Genomic DNA, 19,074 nt, shown 5'->3' with positions numbered 1-19,074 from the left:
ATGTAATCCTGATAGGGTTCTGGTTGTCTGTGGGTTAAATATTCTTAAAAAATAATGTGACTTTTTGATAGACAGAGCCAACAGTTTAAATACTCATTAGTGACAATATCACGATCATTACAAAATTATGTTAGCAAAAATCGGTAAACGTTCCTAATTCTGCAACAGTTAAGTGTTAACTCTTTAAAGAATTTATGGTTTACCAGGTCACTCACGTTGTATATGTTGTTTCAGTAAATGTGATAACATTAGGACCAGTAAGGATAATCCTGCATGAAGGCTTGCTGATGTTTCTACACTATTATTTTTTGGAAAGAGCAAACTATGGGAGCAAAGAAAGAGCAAAATTTGAAGATTGAAAAATGTAGAATGATGATAGATAAAGAAGTGTGTTGGAATGGTGAGAGTGAATCGATCATTTACCTTTTTAGTGTCAATGACACGTTTGCAGACAAAGAAATTTTCGCGCGTACTATTACGTACTGAATAGAAATAATTATCACGTAAAATTATATTAACATTGTCGAACTCATGCAATTTTTGTCCAGATAAGTCTTACCTATGGGTAATGTCTTATCAGACAACATGCGTTTAGGATCCATATTGATGTGATTGATTGAACGCATATATGCGCCTGTAGAACTCGAAAGATTAAGGAACATATGATAGAGTAAGAAGATTTCCTACTTTAAAATGTCGATATTTTCTTATTATTTTTGTAGGCATTCACTGTGTCTATTCGTCGTTTTTATTTATTCTCCCTGTAGAAAATGTCTCCTCTGAGGAAATACTATTGTTTCTTAACTCCCAATCCATGTAATTATAGATGCTCTCACGAGTTAATTATACTTGAGTGTATTGGTGAAAAATATACGACAAACAACGATAAACGCTATAAACGGTTTATTGACTGACAATTGAAATGTTCAGCCTTAGGCGGATTTCGAATATTACTTCGACGCTGCGACCACTGCGACCGCTTGATATGGAATATGTTTCACGCGTACATCAACTGAAGAATCTGTAAGTAAATTAATATAGTTCTACAGGATGGCAGTGTAGTGTCGCGACACCTCCAACTGAGATTACATTAGAAATTAAACCACTGTCTGCAGTAAGTTCAGGTAAACCACCGATGACTTCATCACCTGGAATGTATTCAGCGTTACTTTGTCTTGACCACGAAATAGGGCGTATAGCAGATAATGAAATTACTTACAACGCTGAACGTGTTCAGAGACAGATCGATTATATTCATACCCGTGAGCTTAGGTGGATAGAGTGACATAACGTTAAGTAACATAAAGTTACATGCGATCCTTGGTGATAAATTGTACCAATCCATTTCGTAAGAAGCCACTCCAATCTGTTCACACTGTTCGCGAGGTAATTAAAAATCGACATTATTTGAGATACATTGGATTATACGCAGGGTGGAAGAAAGTGATTGAGTTTCAATATACATAATATAGGTGAGGCCATAAACATAACAGCAGTGTGTGTATTGAAACAGAAATCATTTTAGAATAAATACAAGGAGTTTCACAAAGGACAGGTTACATTTCCGGTGAACACAATGATCATTAGACAGGGTGTTAATAAAAGTGGAAGACACTTTCACAGGGTGGATTCTACATGCCAAAATATAATAAGACGAAAATCCGGAATGACGAAATTGCGTTCGGGGTTTTGTTTCCGAGTTATTCATTGTTGAAAATACAGACGAAATGCGTCTGACGCGCTAGATTATACTACTTGAGCAGCTGATTCCCAGCTAATATACGGGCTCGATCGATGAACTAGTTAAATTTAACGAATGAAATAAATAGTTCATAATGAATGAAACCAACTTGTGAAACAGTTGAAGATGGCGCCTCTCAAGTAGATCAATCCATCGCGTCAGACATATTTCACGCGTATTTCGTCCGTATTTTCAACAATTAATAACTCAGAAACGAAGCCTCGAACTGCAATTTCGTCATTCTTGATTTTCGTCATAGTTTGTCATGTAGAATTCATCCTGTGAAAGCGTCCCAGATTTTTATTAACAACCGGTATAGTAATGTTAAATACATCAATTTCAGTTGAATTAAATTACAATTGATAAAATAATCAAGAAGTGTAGTACCTGTTCCGTGAGAATTTCGCCAATGTAACAAAAGATGAACACGTTGAACGTGAAGGAAACCATATACACGACGTACGTCGTTATTGCAAGCGCACTGGCAGCTTGAAATTCCTTGGAACAGACGAACTTGTTAAGTGCTTCGAGCAATTATCACAGAATTTATCAATTCTTTTTTTTTTTGTCGAACATCTAATTGACACAGCTCTTTACCATCAAACAACAGTACTCGGCCAAACACAAAAGAAACGTGGACCCCATGATTTCTATTAAAATGATCTCGCTAAAGGCTTCTCCGACATTCTTGGACAATCTGAAATATTTATTTCAATCGAATTTCTCGTACATTTTAACTCCGTACGCAATAAATAATAATCATAGGCTTCGTCATTCTTTGCGGGTTGTGTACATGTGCAATTTCATAAAAAACATTATGACGCGGAGAGGACATGTGAAGGTTAAATTTGATATTTTAAATGGAATCATACATTTTTTAACACGTTCAGGACGGGCTGAAATCGGTTTTCCGACCCATTGGCTTAGAGAAATGAATTTCTATTCTTTATATTTTTAGTATCAATATGTCATTATATTCACTCCAAAAGATATTTACAATAAAAGACAATCTTTTTTATCAAATTTTTTATTTGGGAACTATATGTTAGTTCCCATCCGGCAGTGGGATTTGTCGTTTAGGTAAATCCTGAATATAACTTATGGTTTCTTCAACTATTTCAAAGATATTAGGGTAGGATTAATTTAAATGATTCACCTTGTATAAATCTCTCGTTTAACCTTGCAGACAAGCAAAATGAAAAATACCGAGGGTTAAAATTTGTTCTTCTGTGATTATCGTTTGAACTATACACACAGCTTGTTCAAGACTGTTATGATTGCGTGTAAAAAGTGTCAAGAAGATCAGATTTCTTGAATTTACCACATAAATACCGGTCATAATGGAGTCTTACATAAACGGTCTTTCTCAATGTCCCGTTGAAATGTTGCATGCAATTTTCTAGAAATTCGCGACGATAAGAATCCCCCGGGACATTCATAAATCACCGTTTCTGACAGTAAGTGAAAGTCAACATTTCCACGTTCAAATTATTACCAACTTGCGTGGAGCCAGAGACTCGTAATCCAAGTAAAAACGGGGTCTGACCTTAAGATCTCGACATGGTCCTGAACGATGACACCTATAGAACCCGAACCGACGACGTCCTTCTCCCGCCTCTTATTAGTCAGCTCACCGAGTCGAGATATTTGTATCTGCATCTGTCCGCATATATGGGTCACGAAGATCACGGTCAAACTGAATATGGCCGCCGTGACATTGTACTTGATGAACCCTGCGACACACTGAAGACCGTATAGAATTTCGAAATTCGGGCTGGACTGAACGTCGAAGAATCTGTCGTAGCCACCGTAGGCCAGCACTCTCGTCGTCTGATTCGACTGGATTCGCCGTTTCGCCAATACCGGTAGCACGGTGTGATACGACAGACCGGCGGTGTATATGAACACGATGCAAAGCTTGCTGAGATTCCGGCTGACCCCTGCCTGTTTCAGCATGATGTCGCGGTGACGTGGTTCTTTCACCGTTCTCCAATCGTTCGTCACGTGCTCGATGCACCGACCGATCGCCGTTCCCTTTAACGCCAGATAAAAGTATTTAATCAACGCCAGTATACAGTAACTGTCTGGACCGAGCTTCTTTATCCTAACATGCAACGGCATCTCCTCGTAGATTATGTGAAGCGTGACCGGCACCGCGATGAACAGGAGACCGCAGAAACCGGCTGTCAGTAATACAACCGAGATCGTTCTTTCCAGTCGGCTGGTGTCATTGTAAATCAACGACCAAATCCCGAGCGGTTTCGACATGAACCTACACACCTCGAGAACGTAACTTACGTCGTTCTCGTAATTAACATTTCCCGTCTGTCCGACGATCATTGTTCTTTGTGACCGGTCAGGCATGCTGACTGTTTAAACGCACGCTGACGACTGATCGACAGGTGGAAACGTCGCGGCAGGACATTGATCAGAACGCAAGCGCTGAATTTTTGTGTGATCATGACGCAGTATACCTTCTGGTCATTGAGCATCAGACCGGAAGGCAATATCGTCGATAACGGTGCACAATTATGTGCACGCAAGTATCGTGCTCGAGGGCAGATCGAATCACGAGGGAAGGCATGACTGTAAACTCTGTTCTTAGAAATTGTCGTTCTTTCGATGGCATAAGCTGACACGTGTAGGTACACAGTGTTTCTGATTTTTTGATACTTTCCGTTTCTCGGGAAAAGAAATATTATTCTGTATTTCTCGAGATATTTATTGATAATAGTATAATATTCTTAAACTGAAATCAATTTTGTGTGCAAGCGGATATTTAAATCAGCCCTCTTCAAAATATTTTTAAGTTGAAAATTCTAGTTGGAGGAAATTGGAAACCCTAAAAAATGCTGAAAATGCAAATTTCATATTGAAATTTTGCTGCGACTAGATTTATATTTCTGGGGCAACAATATATTACCATAAGTATTGTCTTTGAAAGTTTTCAGATTTTCTGATGAGGTACTTAAAAAAATTAATAACATTTTCAGCATTTTTTAGGGTTTTTAATTTTCGTCCAACTAGAATCTTTAACTGAAAAATTGTAAATATAGTATTTTTATTTTTCAGAATTTTAACATGTTTTTGAATAGGTACAGTGCAACAATAACAATTTTTATTCATAGGTTATATCGGGACACAAATTGTGTATTATTCAAAATAGTCCAAATTACGTCGTGTTTGGACAAATATTTTCATCGAGAGAATCTCCTCAATTTGTTCGTAACTCTTTCATCAAAGTATGTACATGTATTGAAAAATGTGACAATTAACATTTTTATTCTGGCATGATTACTTGCCTACTTACTTTGTAATAATGACATTGTTGGTGTCTATAATCATTTTTAATCTTCTATTTTATACTTTACAAATATTATAGGATATTTCTCGAAAAATTTCTCGAGAAATGAGAAATCAAAAACTTTACTTTTTGTCAAGAAATTCTCGAAAAAGAATTCTTGAGAAGAAACACTACGTGTACGTAGATGATAGTAGGCGGGTGAATCCGACATACAAATAAAAAGAGTTCATATAGCGATGTGTGTTACCTCATTTCTGTGATATAAATGGTTTCTCACTGTTATATAAAAGTTTTCGTGAAAAATGAAATAATAAAATAAAAATAGGTAAGATAGTATTCTGTGTCCACGTGTAATTAATTTTACATATTGTATTTTACAAAAATTTTTGTTATTACACGCTGTATTTCAAGTTCTACACGGTTCAATATTTAAACACCAATGTAAGTACAAGTCACATGATTTGACGCAGTAAATTTAAGAGACGTTCAAATTTCAATATTCTGTTGCGTTCTGTAGAAACACTATGTAGCTGGGTGCAGTTTTTGTTTCAATGGTAATGATACCATTGAATAAACGAGTATAGAATTTATTGTCTCACCTTGGATAGTTAGAGACACACCCACAGATTCTGCGCCGGCGTCGCCACGCCCATCGATCTCGTTTTCCAATCATTGGTTGCGGCACGACGCAAGCGTCGTACGTGCAGATACTGTGAACGAAACGTTGGAGTTGTGAGTAAATACTTTGTCTTAATTAATTATAATTTCTTTGGATCTTTTTCGTGGAATGTAAGCATTGTACAATACAGTAAAGTAGAATAGAAATATAACATTCATTGTGAAACATCTGAAAAATATGATGAAACTGTAGAAAAGTTACCTACCCTCCGATTTGGATGATATTTGGATATGTTGTAAAACTCGACAATTGAACAACTTTTCCTATTCGTATAACGGGGGGAGTTGCTTAGTTTCTGAGATATTCGCGAAAAACTGCCGAACTGAAGCATTATACTGAACGGAGTTGATTAGAAACAGTTCAAGTAAAAATGTAATTCAGAGTTGGTTAGAGACAATTACTTTTTTTCCTGAACTGTCTCTAACCAACTCTGGATTCCTTTTTTTCTTGAACTGTCTCTAATAAACTCTGAAGCATTATACTGAACGGAGTTGATTAGAAACAGTTCAAGTAAAAATGTAATTCAGAGTTGGTTAGAGACAATTACTTTTTTTTCCTGAACTGTCTCTAACCAACTCTGGATTACTTTTTTTCTTGAACTGTCTCTAATAAACTCTGAAACATTATACTGATCGGAGTTAGTTACAGACAGATTAAGAAAAAAAACAACCAACTCCGAATTACTTTTTTTTTTTAAATGTACCTAATCAACTCTGAAGCATTATTGTATTGATCGGAGTTAGTTAGAGACAGTTCAAGAAAAAAAATAACTGTCTCTGACCAACTCTGAAGTATTATAGGTACTAATCGATTTGCAATTCTATGAAACTAAACGTCCGTTCACGTTAATGACTCTGCTAAAAATGAATCGTTATTCTGTTGCAGTCAAATAAACATAACTATAGGCAGAATTCAATATGCTAGTACTGGCAGTTTTTCGCGAATATCTCGGAAACTAAGTAACTTTCCTCGTTGTATGTATAGGAAAAAGTAGTTCAAAATGTAGAGTTTTACAACATATGTAAAAATTATCGAAATGGGAGAGTAGGCAGTTTTTCTGCAGTTTGACCGCAGATATTACTTTATTGGATATTATTGAAATTATGCTTTTAACTTACAATGGAATAATTCATTCACAGATTCTAGCTTAATGAAATGAAATTCGGTTTTAATTCTCAAATCTAAACGTAGCGTGAGTAATGAATCTGTTTAATAAGATGTTCCTTGATAACACCTCAAAATATTATAGTAGTAATCGTTATGTATTAAACTGGTATTTTTTCTAAGTTATTTAAATTATTTATCATTTACTTCGGTTCAGAAGATAGAAATTGTTTAATATCAGCCAAATTATTAATTCAACCCTAACAATTTTTACTTTGTCTTCAGGTCCATTTCGCCGAACTCACGTTTTCGGTTTCTTTAACGTTGTTACGACTTTAAATATTTTTTCGACTTGGTCTTAGTCTCGTCTCTTCAGAAATGTTCTTAGGTTTGCGAAACGTCTAAGAAAATTGTTACCGATCTGCGTGTTTTTCCTTCCTTGTCATTACTTCGAATGCATACCTAGACTGAGAATCGTAGCAGGATTAAAGATGGATCGATGGATCACGATTAAGAGCCGAGGACATGATCGTGAACGGCTATATTGTCGGAGGTAAGGATACGACGGAACTAGTATATGTATACATCATCAACAGCATTTCTCTGATAATCTCTTTATTTGTCCACTCTAAAATTAGTTATGAAAATAATGATACGATGAATTTCTTATTCCATAAAAATACAAATAAGCAAATCTAAAATGTTCATATCGAACGACGTATGAGTGTATGTACAGAGGATTTCGTAAAGCATACAATGAAAGGTTTAAATCTCACCTGGATCAATTTCATTACCTCAAAGTTTCGGCATGTTCATGAACGATCATGGTCAAAGGGTTAAGACGATCATCTAAGTTCTGTCTATTTTCGACAAAATGATTCAACTGCATGATATGTATCTGCATCAGGGAGCAGATGTGACAGACACAAGTCGTGATCAGAATGGTCGCTACCACGGTGCTGGTTATCTTGATGACGCTGGAGAATAATTGAAGGGAGTATAAGATTTCGAAGGTGGGACTGGATTGGGTGTCAAAGAACTTGTCGTAGCCGGGCACTCGTAACATCTTCTTCGTGTTGTTCGAGTGCCATCGCGGTGCGAGAAACGGGATTATGGTGTTATTGAACCCGGTAGCGGCGTAAAAAGTTATTAGGTAATAGAAACTCACCTTCCGATAGATGGTTACTTCTTTAGCATTATCTCTCGATGACTGGGTTCCCGCACTATCTGCCAGTCTTGATCCACGCGAATGAGGCAATTCTTGAAAAGGTTTGCATTGTACACCATGAATAGGTACTTGATCGTGGACGTGACGTTATATCCGACCTAACCTAATGCCCATAATCGTTTGTTTGTGTTCTTTTCATCGAATATTACATAATAAAAGGGCGGTATCGTCGCGAACAGCAGAACGGCGAAGCATAGTACTATGTACATAATCGAGGCGATTTTCTCCTTCTTGTTGACAGGGTCGTACAAGAGCGCCTATAAACCGATTATTCGCGACAGCTTTCGGCAGTATCCCAGAACATAATTTGCGTCATCTTTGTAAGTTGGATAGCTCGAGTGCTTATCAGCTTGGTCACGCATGATGAACACGAGTACAGTGGACGGTGTCGACTGAACAGCGAGACAGAATGTTGTCGCATGGTATTGTATCTACGCGTGCGTGTCTACCTGCTTGCATTGATGAATGTGACTAACATTGCGAGATTGCTCATTAGTAACTTTTTGTTGTAGGTCTGTTCGGAACAACTGTAACGGGGGTTGTGGAAATCGATAGAGGTACACAATTTTTTTCTGTGCATTGTTTAATTATGGGGAGGTCGATTTGACGAGACAGTGTCGTTCTCCACGTTCGAGCTTGTCTCTGCACGATAGCTGATCTAAAGACGCGAAGTATTTTTGTGCAGAATTTAACTTTGAATGTTAGATGATTCTGTGCTCTAATATTAGATCAACTTTTTGTATTCAATTATGAGTGCTGTATTTTCTTGTTCTATGGTAATTGTGCAACAGTTAACTGTTATCTCTTTAAGGAATTTATTTTAGCTCAACTGACCGTTGAAGAATTTCCCGAGAGAAAGAAAATACATCATTTATTCGTGCATTTCTTTAAAGAATTAACAGTTTAACAGTTCAATGGCACCAGTAGGGATACCCCTGCATGAAGTCTTGCCGATGTTTCTACACTATTCTCTTCTGGAAGGAGCAAACTATAGGGGCGGAGAAAGAGAAAACTATGGGAGCAGGAAAAGCAGTTCGGTCATTTACCTTCTTAGTGTAGATTAGTGCAAAGCAAAACGCGTACTGTGGACGACACACGATTTGTAGCCGAGTTACTGAACGCGAAGTCGAACACTTTTTGGAATAACACTTCGAATTTTGTTGAAACTTGAATATGTTATAGTCTTTAGTGATATATGTATAAACGTATCTCGAAGGATTTTTCCACATTTTTAAAATTGTCGACTTTACTGCTGTTTGAAGCTGGACTTAAGATCGGTTTTTACTTCTTTAACGCTCCAACACTTGTTTCAGGAACTATAAACTCGACGTTAGAGGATACTTCACGCGAAGCTCAGGACTCAATTTGTCGAATGAATCGTTAATCTTTGTTTCGTGTTTGTTTGCTCGAAATGAGATGTATCGTGCAGGGAATTGTACGCACTACCCCTAGGATAATTGCGACAAACTGTGAATATGGCGGTAAAAAGTTCGGAGAATCATTTAGAAGGTATCGCGGTTGTGTACATACTGTCTTTTTTTTATGAGACAGACTGATGCAAGTAGGGAGAGTGCGTAACTTTCGTTGAGGTAATATAGTTTACGTTTCGATTACTGCGAAGTTCGTAGAATAAAGGCTGGTCGATCGGTTTACTGTTTCTAAAGATATTTACATTGGCAAATTACTTTTCTCATCTTCACCATCAATTACACTAATCACGCTTCAATGTCGCTAGATTTTTTAAACCCTTATTATAACAATGCAGTAGGCCATGTATACAAATCAGTACAGCATGAATCTAAAAATAGACATCGGACGTTTTATTCAAGTAAGCTGTATGCTGCAGTTAACAATGTTTGTCAGCTAATATTTGTATTGAGTTCTTCGGTTTAAGAAGAAACTTTCAATCAAAGTGGATATCATCTCCTAAATGCAGTCGACGAAGTCGGTGACATGGAAAGTCTACAAAAATTTCAACCATACTTTAAAGTAACAGTATTGCTAAAATAATAATAACAAGTGGTATTTCAGTTACCAAGTAGTGACCGTCCTTAGTAGATTTAGGTAAATTACCGACGTCCTCACCACCTGAAAATAGTTAGATATCTTAAAGAATTTTCGTTCGATCGAGAATCGTTAGTACGGACAAAGTCACCCACAGTGCCGAACGTGTTCAGAGATAGTTCGATTATTTTTCCAGCCGTGAGTTTTGGCGGATACAGAGATATGGCGCTGACCAAAACTAGATTATGGGCTTCTTTTGCCGGCAGATTGTACCACTCGACGTTGTAGGAAGCTGGACCCATCTTGCTACACTGATTGAATGTTGTAACGAAGACAAAGAGAAAACCAGTGTACGAGGAATTTTTTCACATTATACAGGTTGCACCGTAACCGATGATGCAAGTGGATCAATGATGATTCTAGCAAGAGGACGTTACTCAGATGTTAAATTGGTTTTGAAAAAATAACGATTATGCACTATTCATATATGTCTATTTAGTGGAAGCGACACTTATTTCAGTCCTTAATAATTCGAGACCTATAATTTCTAACCGTTATTTTGTCCAAGCTAATTTAACATCTGGCTACCTACCCGTGTAAGTGAAAAGTGAGTTGATTATTGAGATAACTAAGTACTAATTTTGGCCGAACATTTTGATATTGTACCATATTTTTATAAGGTCCGTGGAGTATAGCGACGCAGGGTGAACACTTCTCGCTTTACGTAGGTGGAGACGCGTTTCTACGATGCATAATGTCCAATGTTAGAACCAATACGAACCGTATTACTTCCGTTTCTGTAATACTTCCCCAGTTTAGTGGTAGGAAAAATCTTAACACGTCAAATATATTTATGCAGATTTGACCGAACAGATATTCCAGTTTTTTCGACAAGACATATTTTCGTATAAGTTGATCAAGAGACACTCGCGTTGCGTCACTATACCCCCTAGACGCCAAAAAAATATCCAGTTCATCATGGGCATATTTTGTGAAAATTCATACTCAATTGTCTGGAAAACGGAACGAGTATGGGAACAATTTTATTCCGTGTTTTCGGCTCAGTTTTCCATGACTAAACAATTACGGAACACCCTGTATAGCGTATTGTGAATTGTAAGTATAAGCTGAAAGTTGCATTTTGTATACAAAGATGGCAGGACAAAGTTTATAGAGCACAACCGATCGACAGATCAGATGAATAGAACATTTTTAGAATTACCTGTTCGGAGAGAACTTCACCTATGTAACAAAATATTAATACGTTGAAGGTGAAGGAGATCAGCAAGGTGAGATACGTGAGTATAGCGATCGCGTCGCTATTTCGCCATTCCTAGAATTAAGATGACAGCAATAAGGACCGTTAGTACCAATGTTGCAAGTTGCAAAATTATTTCAGTTAAAAAAAATATTTTTTTCACCATTTATTTTACAATTCTTTTAAAGAAATGAAATTGTATAACAGTAGAACCCATTTTAAAAAATTGAAAGAATGAGGATGTAGTCCTATTTGTTCTCTTTATGGATACATAGTAATAAACATGGACACTTCAAAATTGGCCATATGAAAAGTATTTGTAGTTAACGCTACTCGTATCGCACAACTCTGTCGGTTAACTTCAATTAATTTTCATATAGCCAATTTTGAAATAAAAACATTTTTTAAAACTTGTCTATACAGAGGACAAATACGACTACTTATATCCTCATTTTTTTCACATTTTTCAATAGTGCCCTACTATTGTAAAATTGCATTCCTTGAAAACAATAGCAAAGTAAATGATTAAAAAATTTCTTCTTGACAGAAATCATTTTTTATTAAGCCCTCTTTGTCTGCACTGTAAGCATCCACAAAGTTCGTTTCGATCAGTTTGTTAGTTCAACTGTTGTGTTACCAAGCCATGTCCAATTATTGTAAATTAGACTGCAGTGCCATTCACAATCACACTTATTGTAGTAGTTTATCGCGAGGAAGTCGCAACGACGTGGAAATGTCGATTATCTCCTTACCATCATGCAATAGTACTCGAGCAGACACATAATCAACGTCGATTCCACGATTTCCGTCAAGCATATCCCACGCAAAGCTTTCTCGACGTTCTTAGAGAACCTAAAATAAGATAATCTGAAATTTCAAAGTGTACAATGCTGCCGTACGACTAATTGCATCTAGAGATGATGTCTGACCTCTGTACGAAACCGTTACAAAATCTGTTGTGTCACTGTTTGGATAAACGACGGATTAGTATGTCGATTGTTTTTCAAGATTTCAGCTCTGGAAACCTAAGATTTGCGTCTTTCTCTTAACCTGGCACCTTTAATTTTACGATAGATCGTTAAATCTCTGAATAAAACAAAATACAAGCCAATCGTTGCGATTCAGTGTACGAATCATTTTGCGATAAATCGTAAAGGCTCGACAATATGTATGATGTTATACCTTCCTATGTAGTCAATATGGGTCGACGTCGGTTCAAGCGAACGTCTCATTTTTCCGTCGAATTTTCATTTTTATTGAAAAAAGTTTCAAAAATTTTACTGGACGAACGATTGTATAATGTTGTTGTGACATTGATAAGTATCCTAGAATTTTTTCGAACTCCTTCAATGCTTAAAACCGTAAGAAATTACGCCTGCACATACACAACCCAGTTTGCCTACGAACAAGTGCAAAAACATATTCCCCTAACAAGTGTTGGATCACAGAAATTTGTGACAACTACAAGAAAGATCTCACTCGCATGCACAGAATGTAAATCTTCCAGAAAATTCTTCCAATCTGTCGTTCATCCAACCTCGTCGTACTAGTCGTTCGTTAACGACCCCTTAACTTAAATGCTACGATTGTCCTTGGAACAATTACACGATACAATGTTGCACAAATCATTGTACGATGCATCATAACGTTCCTTGCGGCTCCAACATTTTCAAACCAACCGACACACAGTTACCTCAACACCTGAACGTGGCTTCGTACGATGACGGTCATACGATCGTGGAAGCTACTCTTCTCCCGACTGTCACCCAGCAGATTCTCCAGCCTGGCCATTTGTATCTGGATCTGTCCGCAGATGTGAGTGACGAAAGTCGCGGCGAGACTGTACGCGGCGGTTGTCACGCTGTACATGATCATAGCGGCGACACAGTGAACGGAGAACACGATCTCGTACGTGGGACTGGACTGAGTATCAAGGAACGTGTCGAAGCATGGATAAGTCAACGGTCTCACTGTGAAGTTCCGTTTGCTTCTGTCCTTCGACAGGAACTGCATCACCGTGTGATAGGACATGCCGCCAGTGTACAGGAAGATCGCACAAATAGCGATCAACTGTCTGCTGAGGGACGCGTGTTTCAGCATGATGTCACGATGACACGGTTGCTCCACCGTTTGCCAATCCTTCTGTACGTGTTCGATGCAACGCCCGAATACAGTGCCCTTTGCAACCAGGTAGCAGTACTTGATGGCGGAGGACAGGCAAAAGCCAACCGGGCCGAGCAGCTTCACCTTATTCTGCATGCTCTTTTCGACGAAGAAGATATTGTATCCCGATGGCAGGATGACGAAGAGCAGACACGTGAAACATACGAGTAATAAGACAATCGACATTGCTCTCTCGTGTTTGCCCGCGCATTTCTTCACAAGCGGCCACACGCCGATCGGCGTTAACAACCATCGACACATTTCCAACGTGTAATCCAAATCGGTCTCGTGGTCGTAATTGTTCAGACGGTTCTGTCCCTTCGGCTGCATGATCGAGCATACATGCTGATCATGCAGGTGCACGGTCGCGACTGAACAACTCGGTTGACAGCCGGCACGGCTGTGCGAATGTTCGCAGAACGCAAGCGCGAACACGTATGTCATATGGTGAACCGTGTTGCATGCACGTGGACTAGAATTATGTAGACGGGAAATATCGACGTTTCTTTTTTGGCGCACCGTGTACGATTCTAGCGTGAATCGAGGGGAGCGATTGGTTGTGGGAATAATGCATGGAGATGGTCGTATGCACGATTCTTTGCGAGGTCGAAGAAGATCGGAACGAAATTCTGACGGATGGTGGAAGTACAGCGTAATGCACTCTCTGTCAGCAACTTTGTTCAAAATTAAATATGTTGTAGTCTACGTGTAATTAAGGTAGGGGGGGGGGGTTAAGTCATGCTTTTTCTGTTCCCGAATTTCTTTGAAAAATACAGGCCGCCGAAGTTTACGATTGTTGCCTATTTTCGTGAAAAAGCGATGTAATTAAGAATTTATATCTCCGACACTATTTACTGTATCGAGTTTGTTCGTCCATTATTTTAATCTGGAAAGATTTCCCTACTGTACTATTTTTTTGTTATGTAAAAAATTGATTCTTTGATACCGAAAAATATAAACAAATTCTTTTCTCGCGATTTTCTCTGTGAGGGGCAAGGGCCGTTTAAATTAAAAAAAAGGTCATATTCCTTGAAATCTTACCGGCAAACTGAACTCTTCAGAAAGGTGGACCAATTAAAATTTGCCTGACAAGGAGCTGTAACAGTGACTGGCGTAAATGTACTCCCATTTCAGGTAAGCGACCCGCGGCGCGCCCTGGAACAAACTGCTCATTTTTGTGTCAAAATCGTAGAACATTTGATAGATGTAAGATAGACGGATGAAGATTTTCCGAGAGTAAAGCTAAGATATTGCAGAATTTGGAAAAATTGCGGTAAAAAGATGATACGTAAGTTTTGACCTTGATATTGTTGAAGAAAATTGCGGTTTTTCCGTTATAACGTGTGATTGAAATTTTTCTTCGAATTGTTATACATCATTTCCTATAGACTTTGACAAGCTGAATTTAAATCTGGCCGCAGAATATGTCTACCCTTTAAGGAGTTAAAAAAAAAATGCGATGTAAGGGAAAAACAGTTGATAGAAGTCATGATTATTCTGGTTTACATGCTTTGATAACACTTAAGTTTAAATTTAGTTTGTTGTCAATCCATGTATGCAGACTATATTTGTATGTTCAAATATTAATAATCATTTAGTAACTATTTACGAAAAAGAATGCAAAACTTTACCTATGTTTCACACTTTAGGGTGGTATACCCTTTTAAGAATAAGGGACGGTGAATTTCAAATAAGAAAAATGTTACCGACAAAGTCATTTCTAATAGAATAATGTGAATTTATTTCTCATAATATTTTTACGAATTTAAAAATTCATATAGAACAACGTTATTTTTAAGCTATACAGTAATTTACACCGCAACTGTGCGGAGCATGTTCAAATACATGAAAGACGTTTTAACAACCTGAAAAGAACATATTTCAGATTGAACGATTGGGGATAAAGGATTTGCGTCACTTTTATGATACTCACGTCACCGAACGTTGCAAGTGACATGGGCAATATTTTCCCAGCAGTGATTTTCGTAATCAGCCCCGACCTCGAGATCACCAGGATTAATGCGGCGGCAGTTTTGTGAGGTAAACGATACCACTCTGTCATATACGCTTTTTCTCCAACCCTCTTGCACTTTTGCGTAACACACCATGTTTTTAAGTGTTTAAATATTTCTTTACGATCAAGTAGACGACATTTGTAACAATCATCCATTACCTGTTCCGTCAGCTTCTCGGCAATATAACAAAATATGAAAATATTAAATGTCATGGATGCATATATAATGCCGTACGTGGCTATGGTTTCCTTTGAGTTTTCCTAGAAAGTGAGAATATGTTATAAACAAAGAAATAACAGATAAGGTGGCAAAAAATACAGATTTCTGGGTACATATTTCGGATACTTTGTATACGTATCCTTCCTTAATCAATTTAAGAATACTTTCTTAATATATATAAATGTTAGATTCGATTCCTTACTCGAACAAATATTTTAATAATTGACAGTGAATAATTTGATTGTACGGATACTCGAAAATATTGGACGTACCGTAAGCATATAGTATTCAAGCATACACATGTTCAGCGTGCATCCCGTTAACTCAACGAAACATACTAGGTGCATAACATTCTCTATATGCGACACAAAACTGAAATTAACATATTCATAAATGAGATGAACGGTTCCATTTACGTATTGTGCAACAGCTGAACGCATTCGGTTAAAAAGAAATTATTAATACATAGGGTGCGTTAGTGAAGTGGGAACTTTCAACGCTGTTTTGCAACTGATCGGGCATTTACACGAGAATGGCGACTCGGTTAATGTCGCGCAAAAGTTATTCCGTATTTATGTCAAGTTAGTAAAGAGAAGCATCTAATATACAGGGTGGGACAATAACTATGTCCACTTTGAATATTGCTGTTATTTGTAATAATATGAAAAAATGTTATATACAAAACTTACACGGTATAGAGGGGGGCATAATGTGACACAAACATTTTCTGCGTGGGTGAAGGCATAGCATTTTTTTTTAATGGAATGCTATGTTTTTTATTGCGATGTGATAGCCGGTGTGAAGACGACTTCAGCAAGCTATCATTGAAGGTCATGCAAGGTCAAATGTTGTAGTAAAATAAATTTTCTTACATTACAGGAGATGCAGGTAGTATAGGTATATAATATATACCTATACTACAGGTTATATAACGAGGATTCATATCATTGCAGTCGCAAAGACATTTGATTTCTTGAAAAATGGACATTAAATTTAGCAGAACATAGTAAATTATTTATTGGTACACCCAATATTAATTATTCGGCCGTTCCTACTTCAGAATACGCACCCCGTATCAATCATCGACCGTAACGAATAAACAAGATAAGAACAATACTTTAACGCTCGTAAATGAATGTCCACTATAGACGCCATTTTCCTCTGTGCGGACGGTTGATCCTTGTTCCGTTCAACCAAATCCTCCAGCTGTGACATAACGATATTCAGTTGACCGCAGGCGTGCATCGCGAACACCGCGGCCAAACCGCAAGCGCCGACCGTGACCGAGTTAACGATCAATCCGGAGAAACATTGCAGGAAGAAGACAATTTCATTGGCTGGACTGTACCTGACGTCCATCAGTTTCGTATAAAACGGGCAAGGTAGACGTAGCGTCGAGTAACTTTCGTTACCAACGTGGAGCACCGTCTTCTTTAATCCTGTGACGAAATTGTACGAGAACACGCCGATGTTCATGCACAACGCGGCAACGGTCATGATTATACGGCCGATTTTCGCGCTCTTCAGCATCAGCTGACGGTCGTGCGGTCGTTTGACCGTCTTCCAGTCGGTCTCCATATGATCGATGCATCGTAGTATGTCTTTGGTCTTCAGGGACAGACTGCAGTAATTCAGCTCGCCCATCAGCCAGTGACTCATAGGTCCGATCGCTTTCATTCTGATGTGCATACTTTCGTCCTCGAACAGAATGTACAACACGCATGGCACGACCGTGAACACGATCAACGCGTGGCTAGCCTCGAGAGGATACTTTCGGCTCTGCTGAACTCGGAGAGACTCGGCCAGATCCCGATCGGTTTCAGGGACCAACGATTCACCTGTATACTGTAATTATAATCCTTGACGTAATGAACGTTGTTCACTGTGATCACGCGAGCACCGTTCACCATGATCGTTACGCGGAGGACGGTTGCTGAATGAGCGATGCGATTTCACCGATGCGGCGTGCATTCAAGTAGAAGCTGGCGCGTGCGCGACGGTTTTTTGCTTTTTTCTGTTCAACCACGGTATTAACGATGCAACTGCTGCGAGCTGATCGATCCGATGGTCGTCCATGAAGTATAGCGAGACAGGCTTGTGTAGAAGGAACGAGAAGGTGATATTTGTTGTTTTGCGGAGATTGTCTCGAAGTTGTACGAGAGATCGTTGGACGCGACAGTGTCTTTGACACGTTCATCGTGAGGACTGTTTCGATTGACTTCGTTCAACTTGATTGTTTTATGTGACATAATTTTATGTGGAATTTGTATTGGATACGAGCGTGATGGGAAAGTTCTGTGTCGGTCATTGGTGATCGACACGGCGGTGAGTGTTAACTCGTGGTTAGTCTGATGACGGTCAGTTACCACCTGAGCGACGTGTCAAAGACCCAAAATGAAAACATTTCGGAGGTTAGTTGCTCAGTTCAGGCGTATGTGTCCGGTATGCTTGCGTGTGTGAGTGCACTGTTTGTATCGACAGCTGACCGATAGATCACCAAATAACCAAAGGTCAATGGCCCAGTAAGAATTTCAAACCAGCGATCTATCAGCAGCTCGCAACCTACAGGACAGGCAGAGTGACTGAGAGACAGAGAGTATTGACAAATATGTATATATATATATATATATATAGCGTTATTCGCACGACCCGCGACACTAGATAAAAATCACTCGATATAAAACACTCGATTTAAAACTTGTCATTTGTAACCATATCCTACAAAAATGAAATTACATAGTACCTTTAAGGAGTAATCAGTTACTCTAAAGAAAGATTTTGTCATCAGTCGCACAATATTAATTTGGCGTGCGACACGGCGTCGATTACTAAAACCGACGGAACAATACGTGTTTCTCTTATTATCTTGATATTTCTGTAAAGAAAGTGGCAAATTATGGAATAACTATTGGGAGATCAATAACTTCCAAACTTTTATACACTTTTCAGTAACTTTCCGTGATTATGATTATTCCATGTGTTCTATGTGTTCTTATGAAAAAAGTTTATATAGTGATGTGTATTACCTCAATTCTATGAAGCAAGAGCTTCTATACTATTATATAAATTTTCAGTGAAAAATAAAATGATAACATAAAACATAATATTATGTGTCCATGCGTAATTACTTTGAAATATTGTATTTTATGAACGATTCCGTTAATACACGTTCTATTTCAGATTCTACACAGATTTATTTTCAAACTCGCATACACGATTCAATAATCGGAAAATTTTTTTTAACGAGGCGCACTCAATTGTCAATTGTAATTTCGATGACAGTACAATTAGAAAATGATTAAATACTTCTCAACGAATATAAAAAGAGAATCTTCATGTATTAAATGTTTGATTGTTAT

General features: G+C 38.0%; 1 protein-coding gene across 1 annotated transcript; it reads right to left on the bottom strand.

The window, feature by feature from the left end:
* Positions 1-10,087: 10,087 nt before the first annotated feature.
* On the bottom strand, positions 10,088-17,293 carry LOC107187559 (odorant receptor 4-like). Its single transcript, XM_015575687.1, has 6 exons — positions 16,833-17,293; positions 13,012-13,881; positions 12,071-12,170; positions 11,283-11,393; positions 10,216-10,371; positions 10,088-10,144 (listed from the first exon to the last, which is right to left on the bottom strand). The coding sequence occupies exons 1-6, from the start codon at positions 17,291-17,293 to the stop codon at positions 10,088-10,090; spliced, it is 1,755 nt and encodes a 584-aa protein (XP_015431173.1).
* Positions 17,294-19,074: the final 1,781 nt, after the last annotated feature.

The sequence above is a fragment of the Dufourea novaeangliae genome, unplaced genomic scaffold (genome assembly GCF_001272555.1).
Source record: "Dufourea novaeangliae isolate 0120121106 unplaced genomic scaffold, ASM127255v1 scaffold16, whole genome shotgun sequence".
Classification (NCBI taxonomy): Eukaryota; Metazoa; Arthropoda; class Insecta; order Hymenoptera; family Halictidae; genus Dufourea; species Dufourea novaeangliae.
The sequence above is the reverse complement of the archived record's forward strand: the minus strand, read 5'-3'. Positions and strand labels throughout refer to the sequence as shown.

Excerpts from the sequence above, each read along its gene's own strand:
- LOC107187559 (XM_015575687.1), bottom strand. The coding sequence starts at position 17,293 with ATGGAGACCGACTGGAAGACGGTCAAACGACCGCACGACCGTCAGCTG. Across the intron at positions 13,882-16,832 it reads ATTCATTTACGAGCGTTAAA|CCGTGCCGGCTGTCAACCGA; the intron begins GTATTGTTCTTA and ends ACATTCGCACAG. Across the intron at positions 10,145-10,215 it reads CTCTGAACACGTTCGGCACT|GTGGTGAGGACGTCGGTAAT; the intron begins GTGGGTGACTTT and ends AACTATTTTCAG.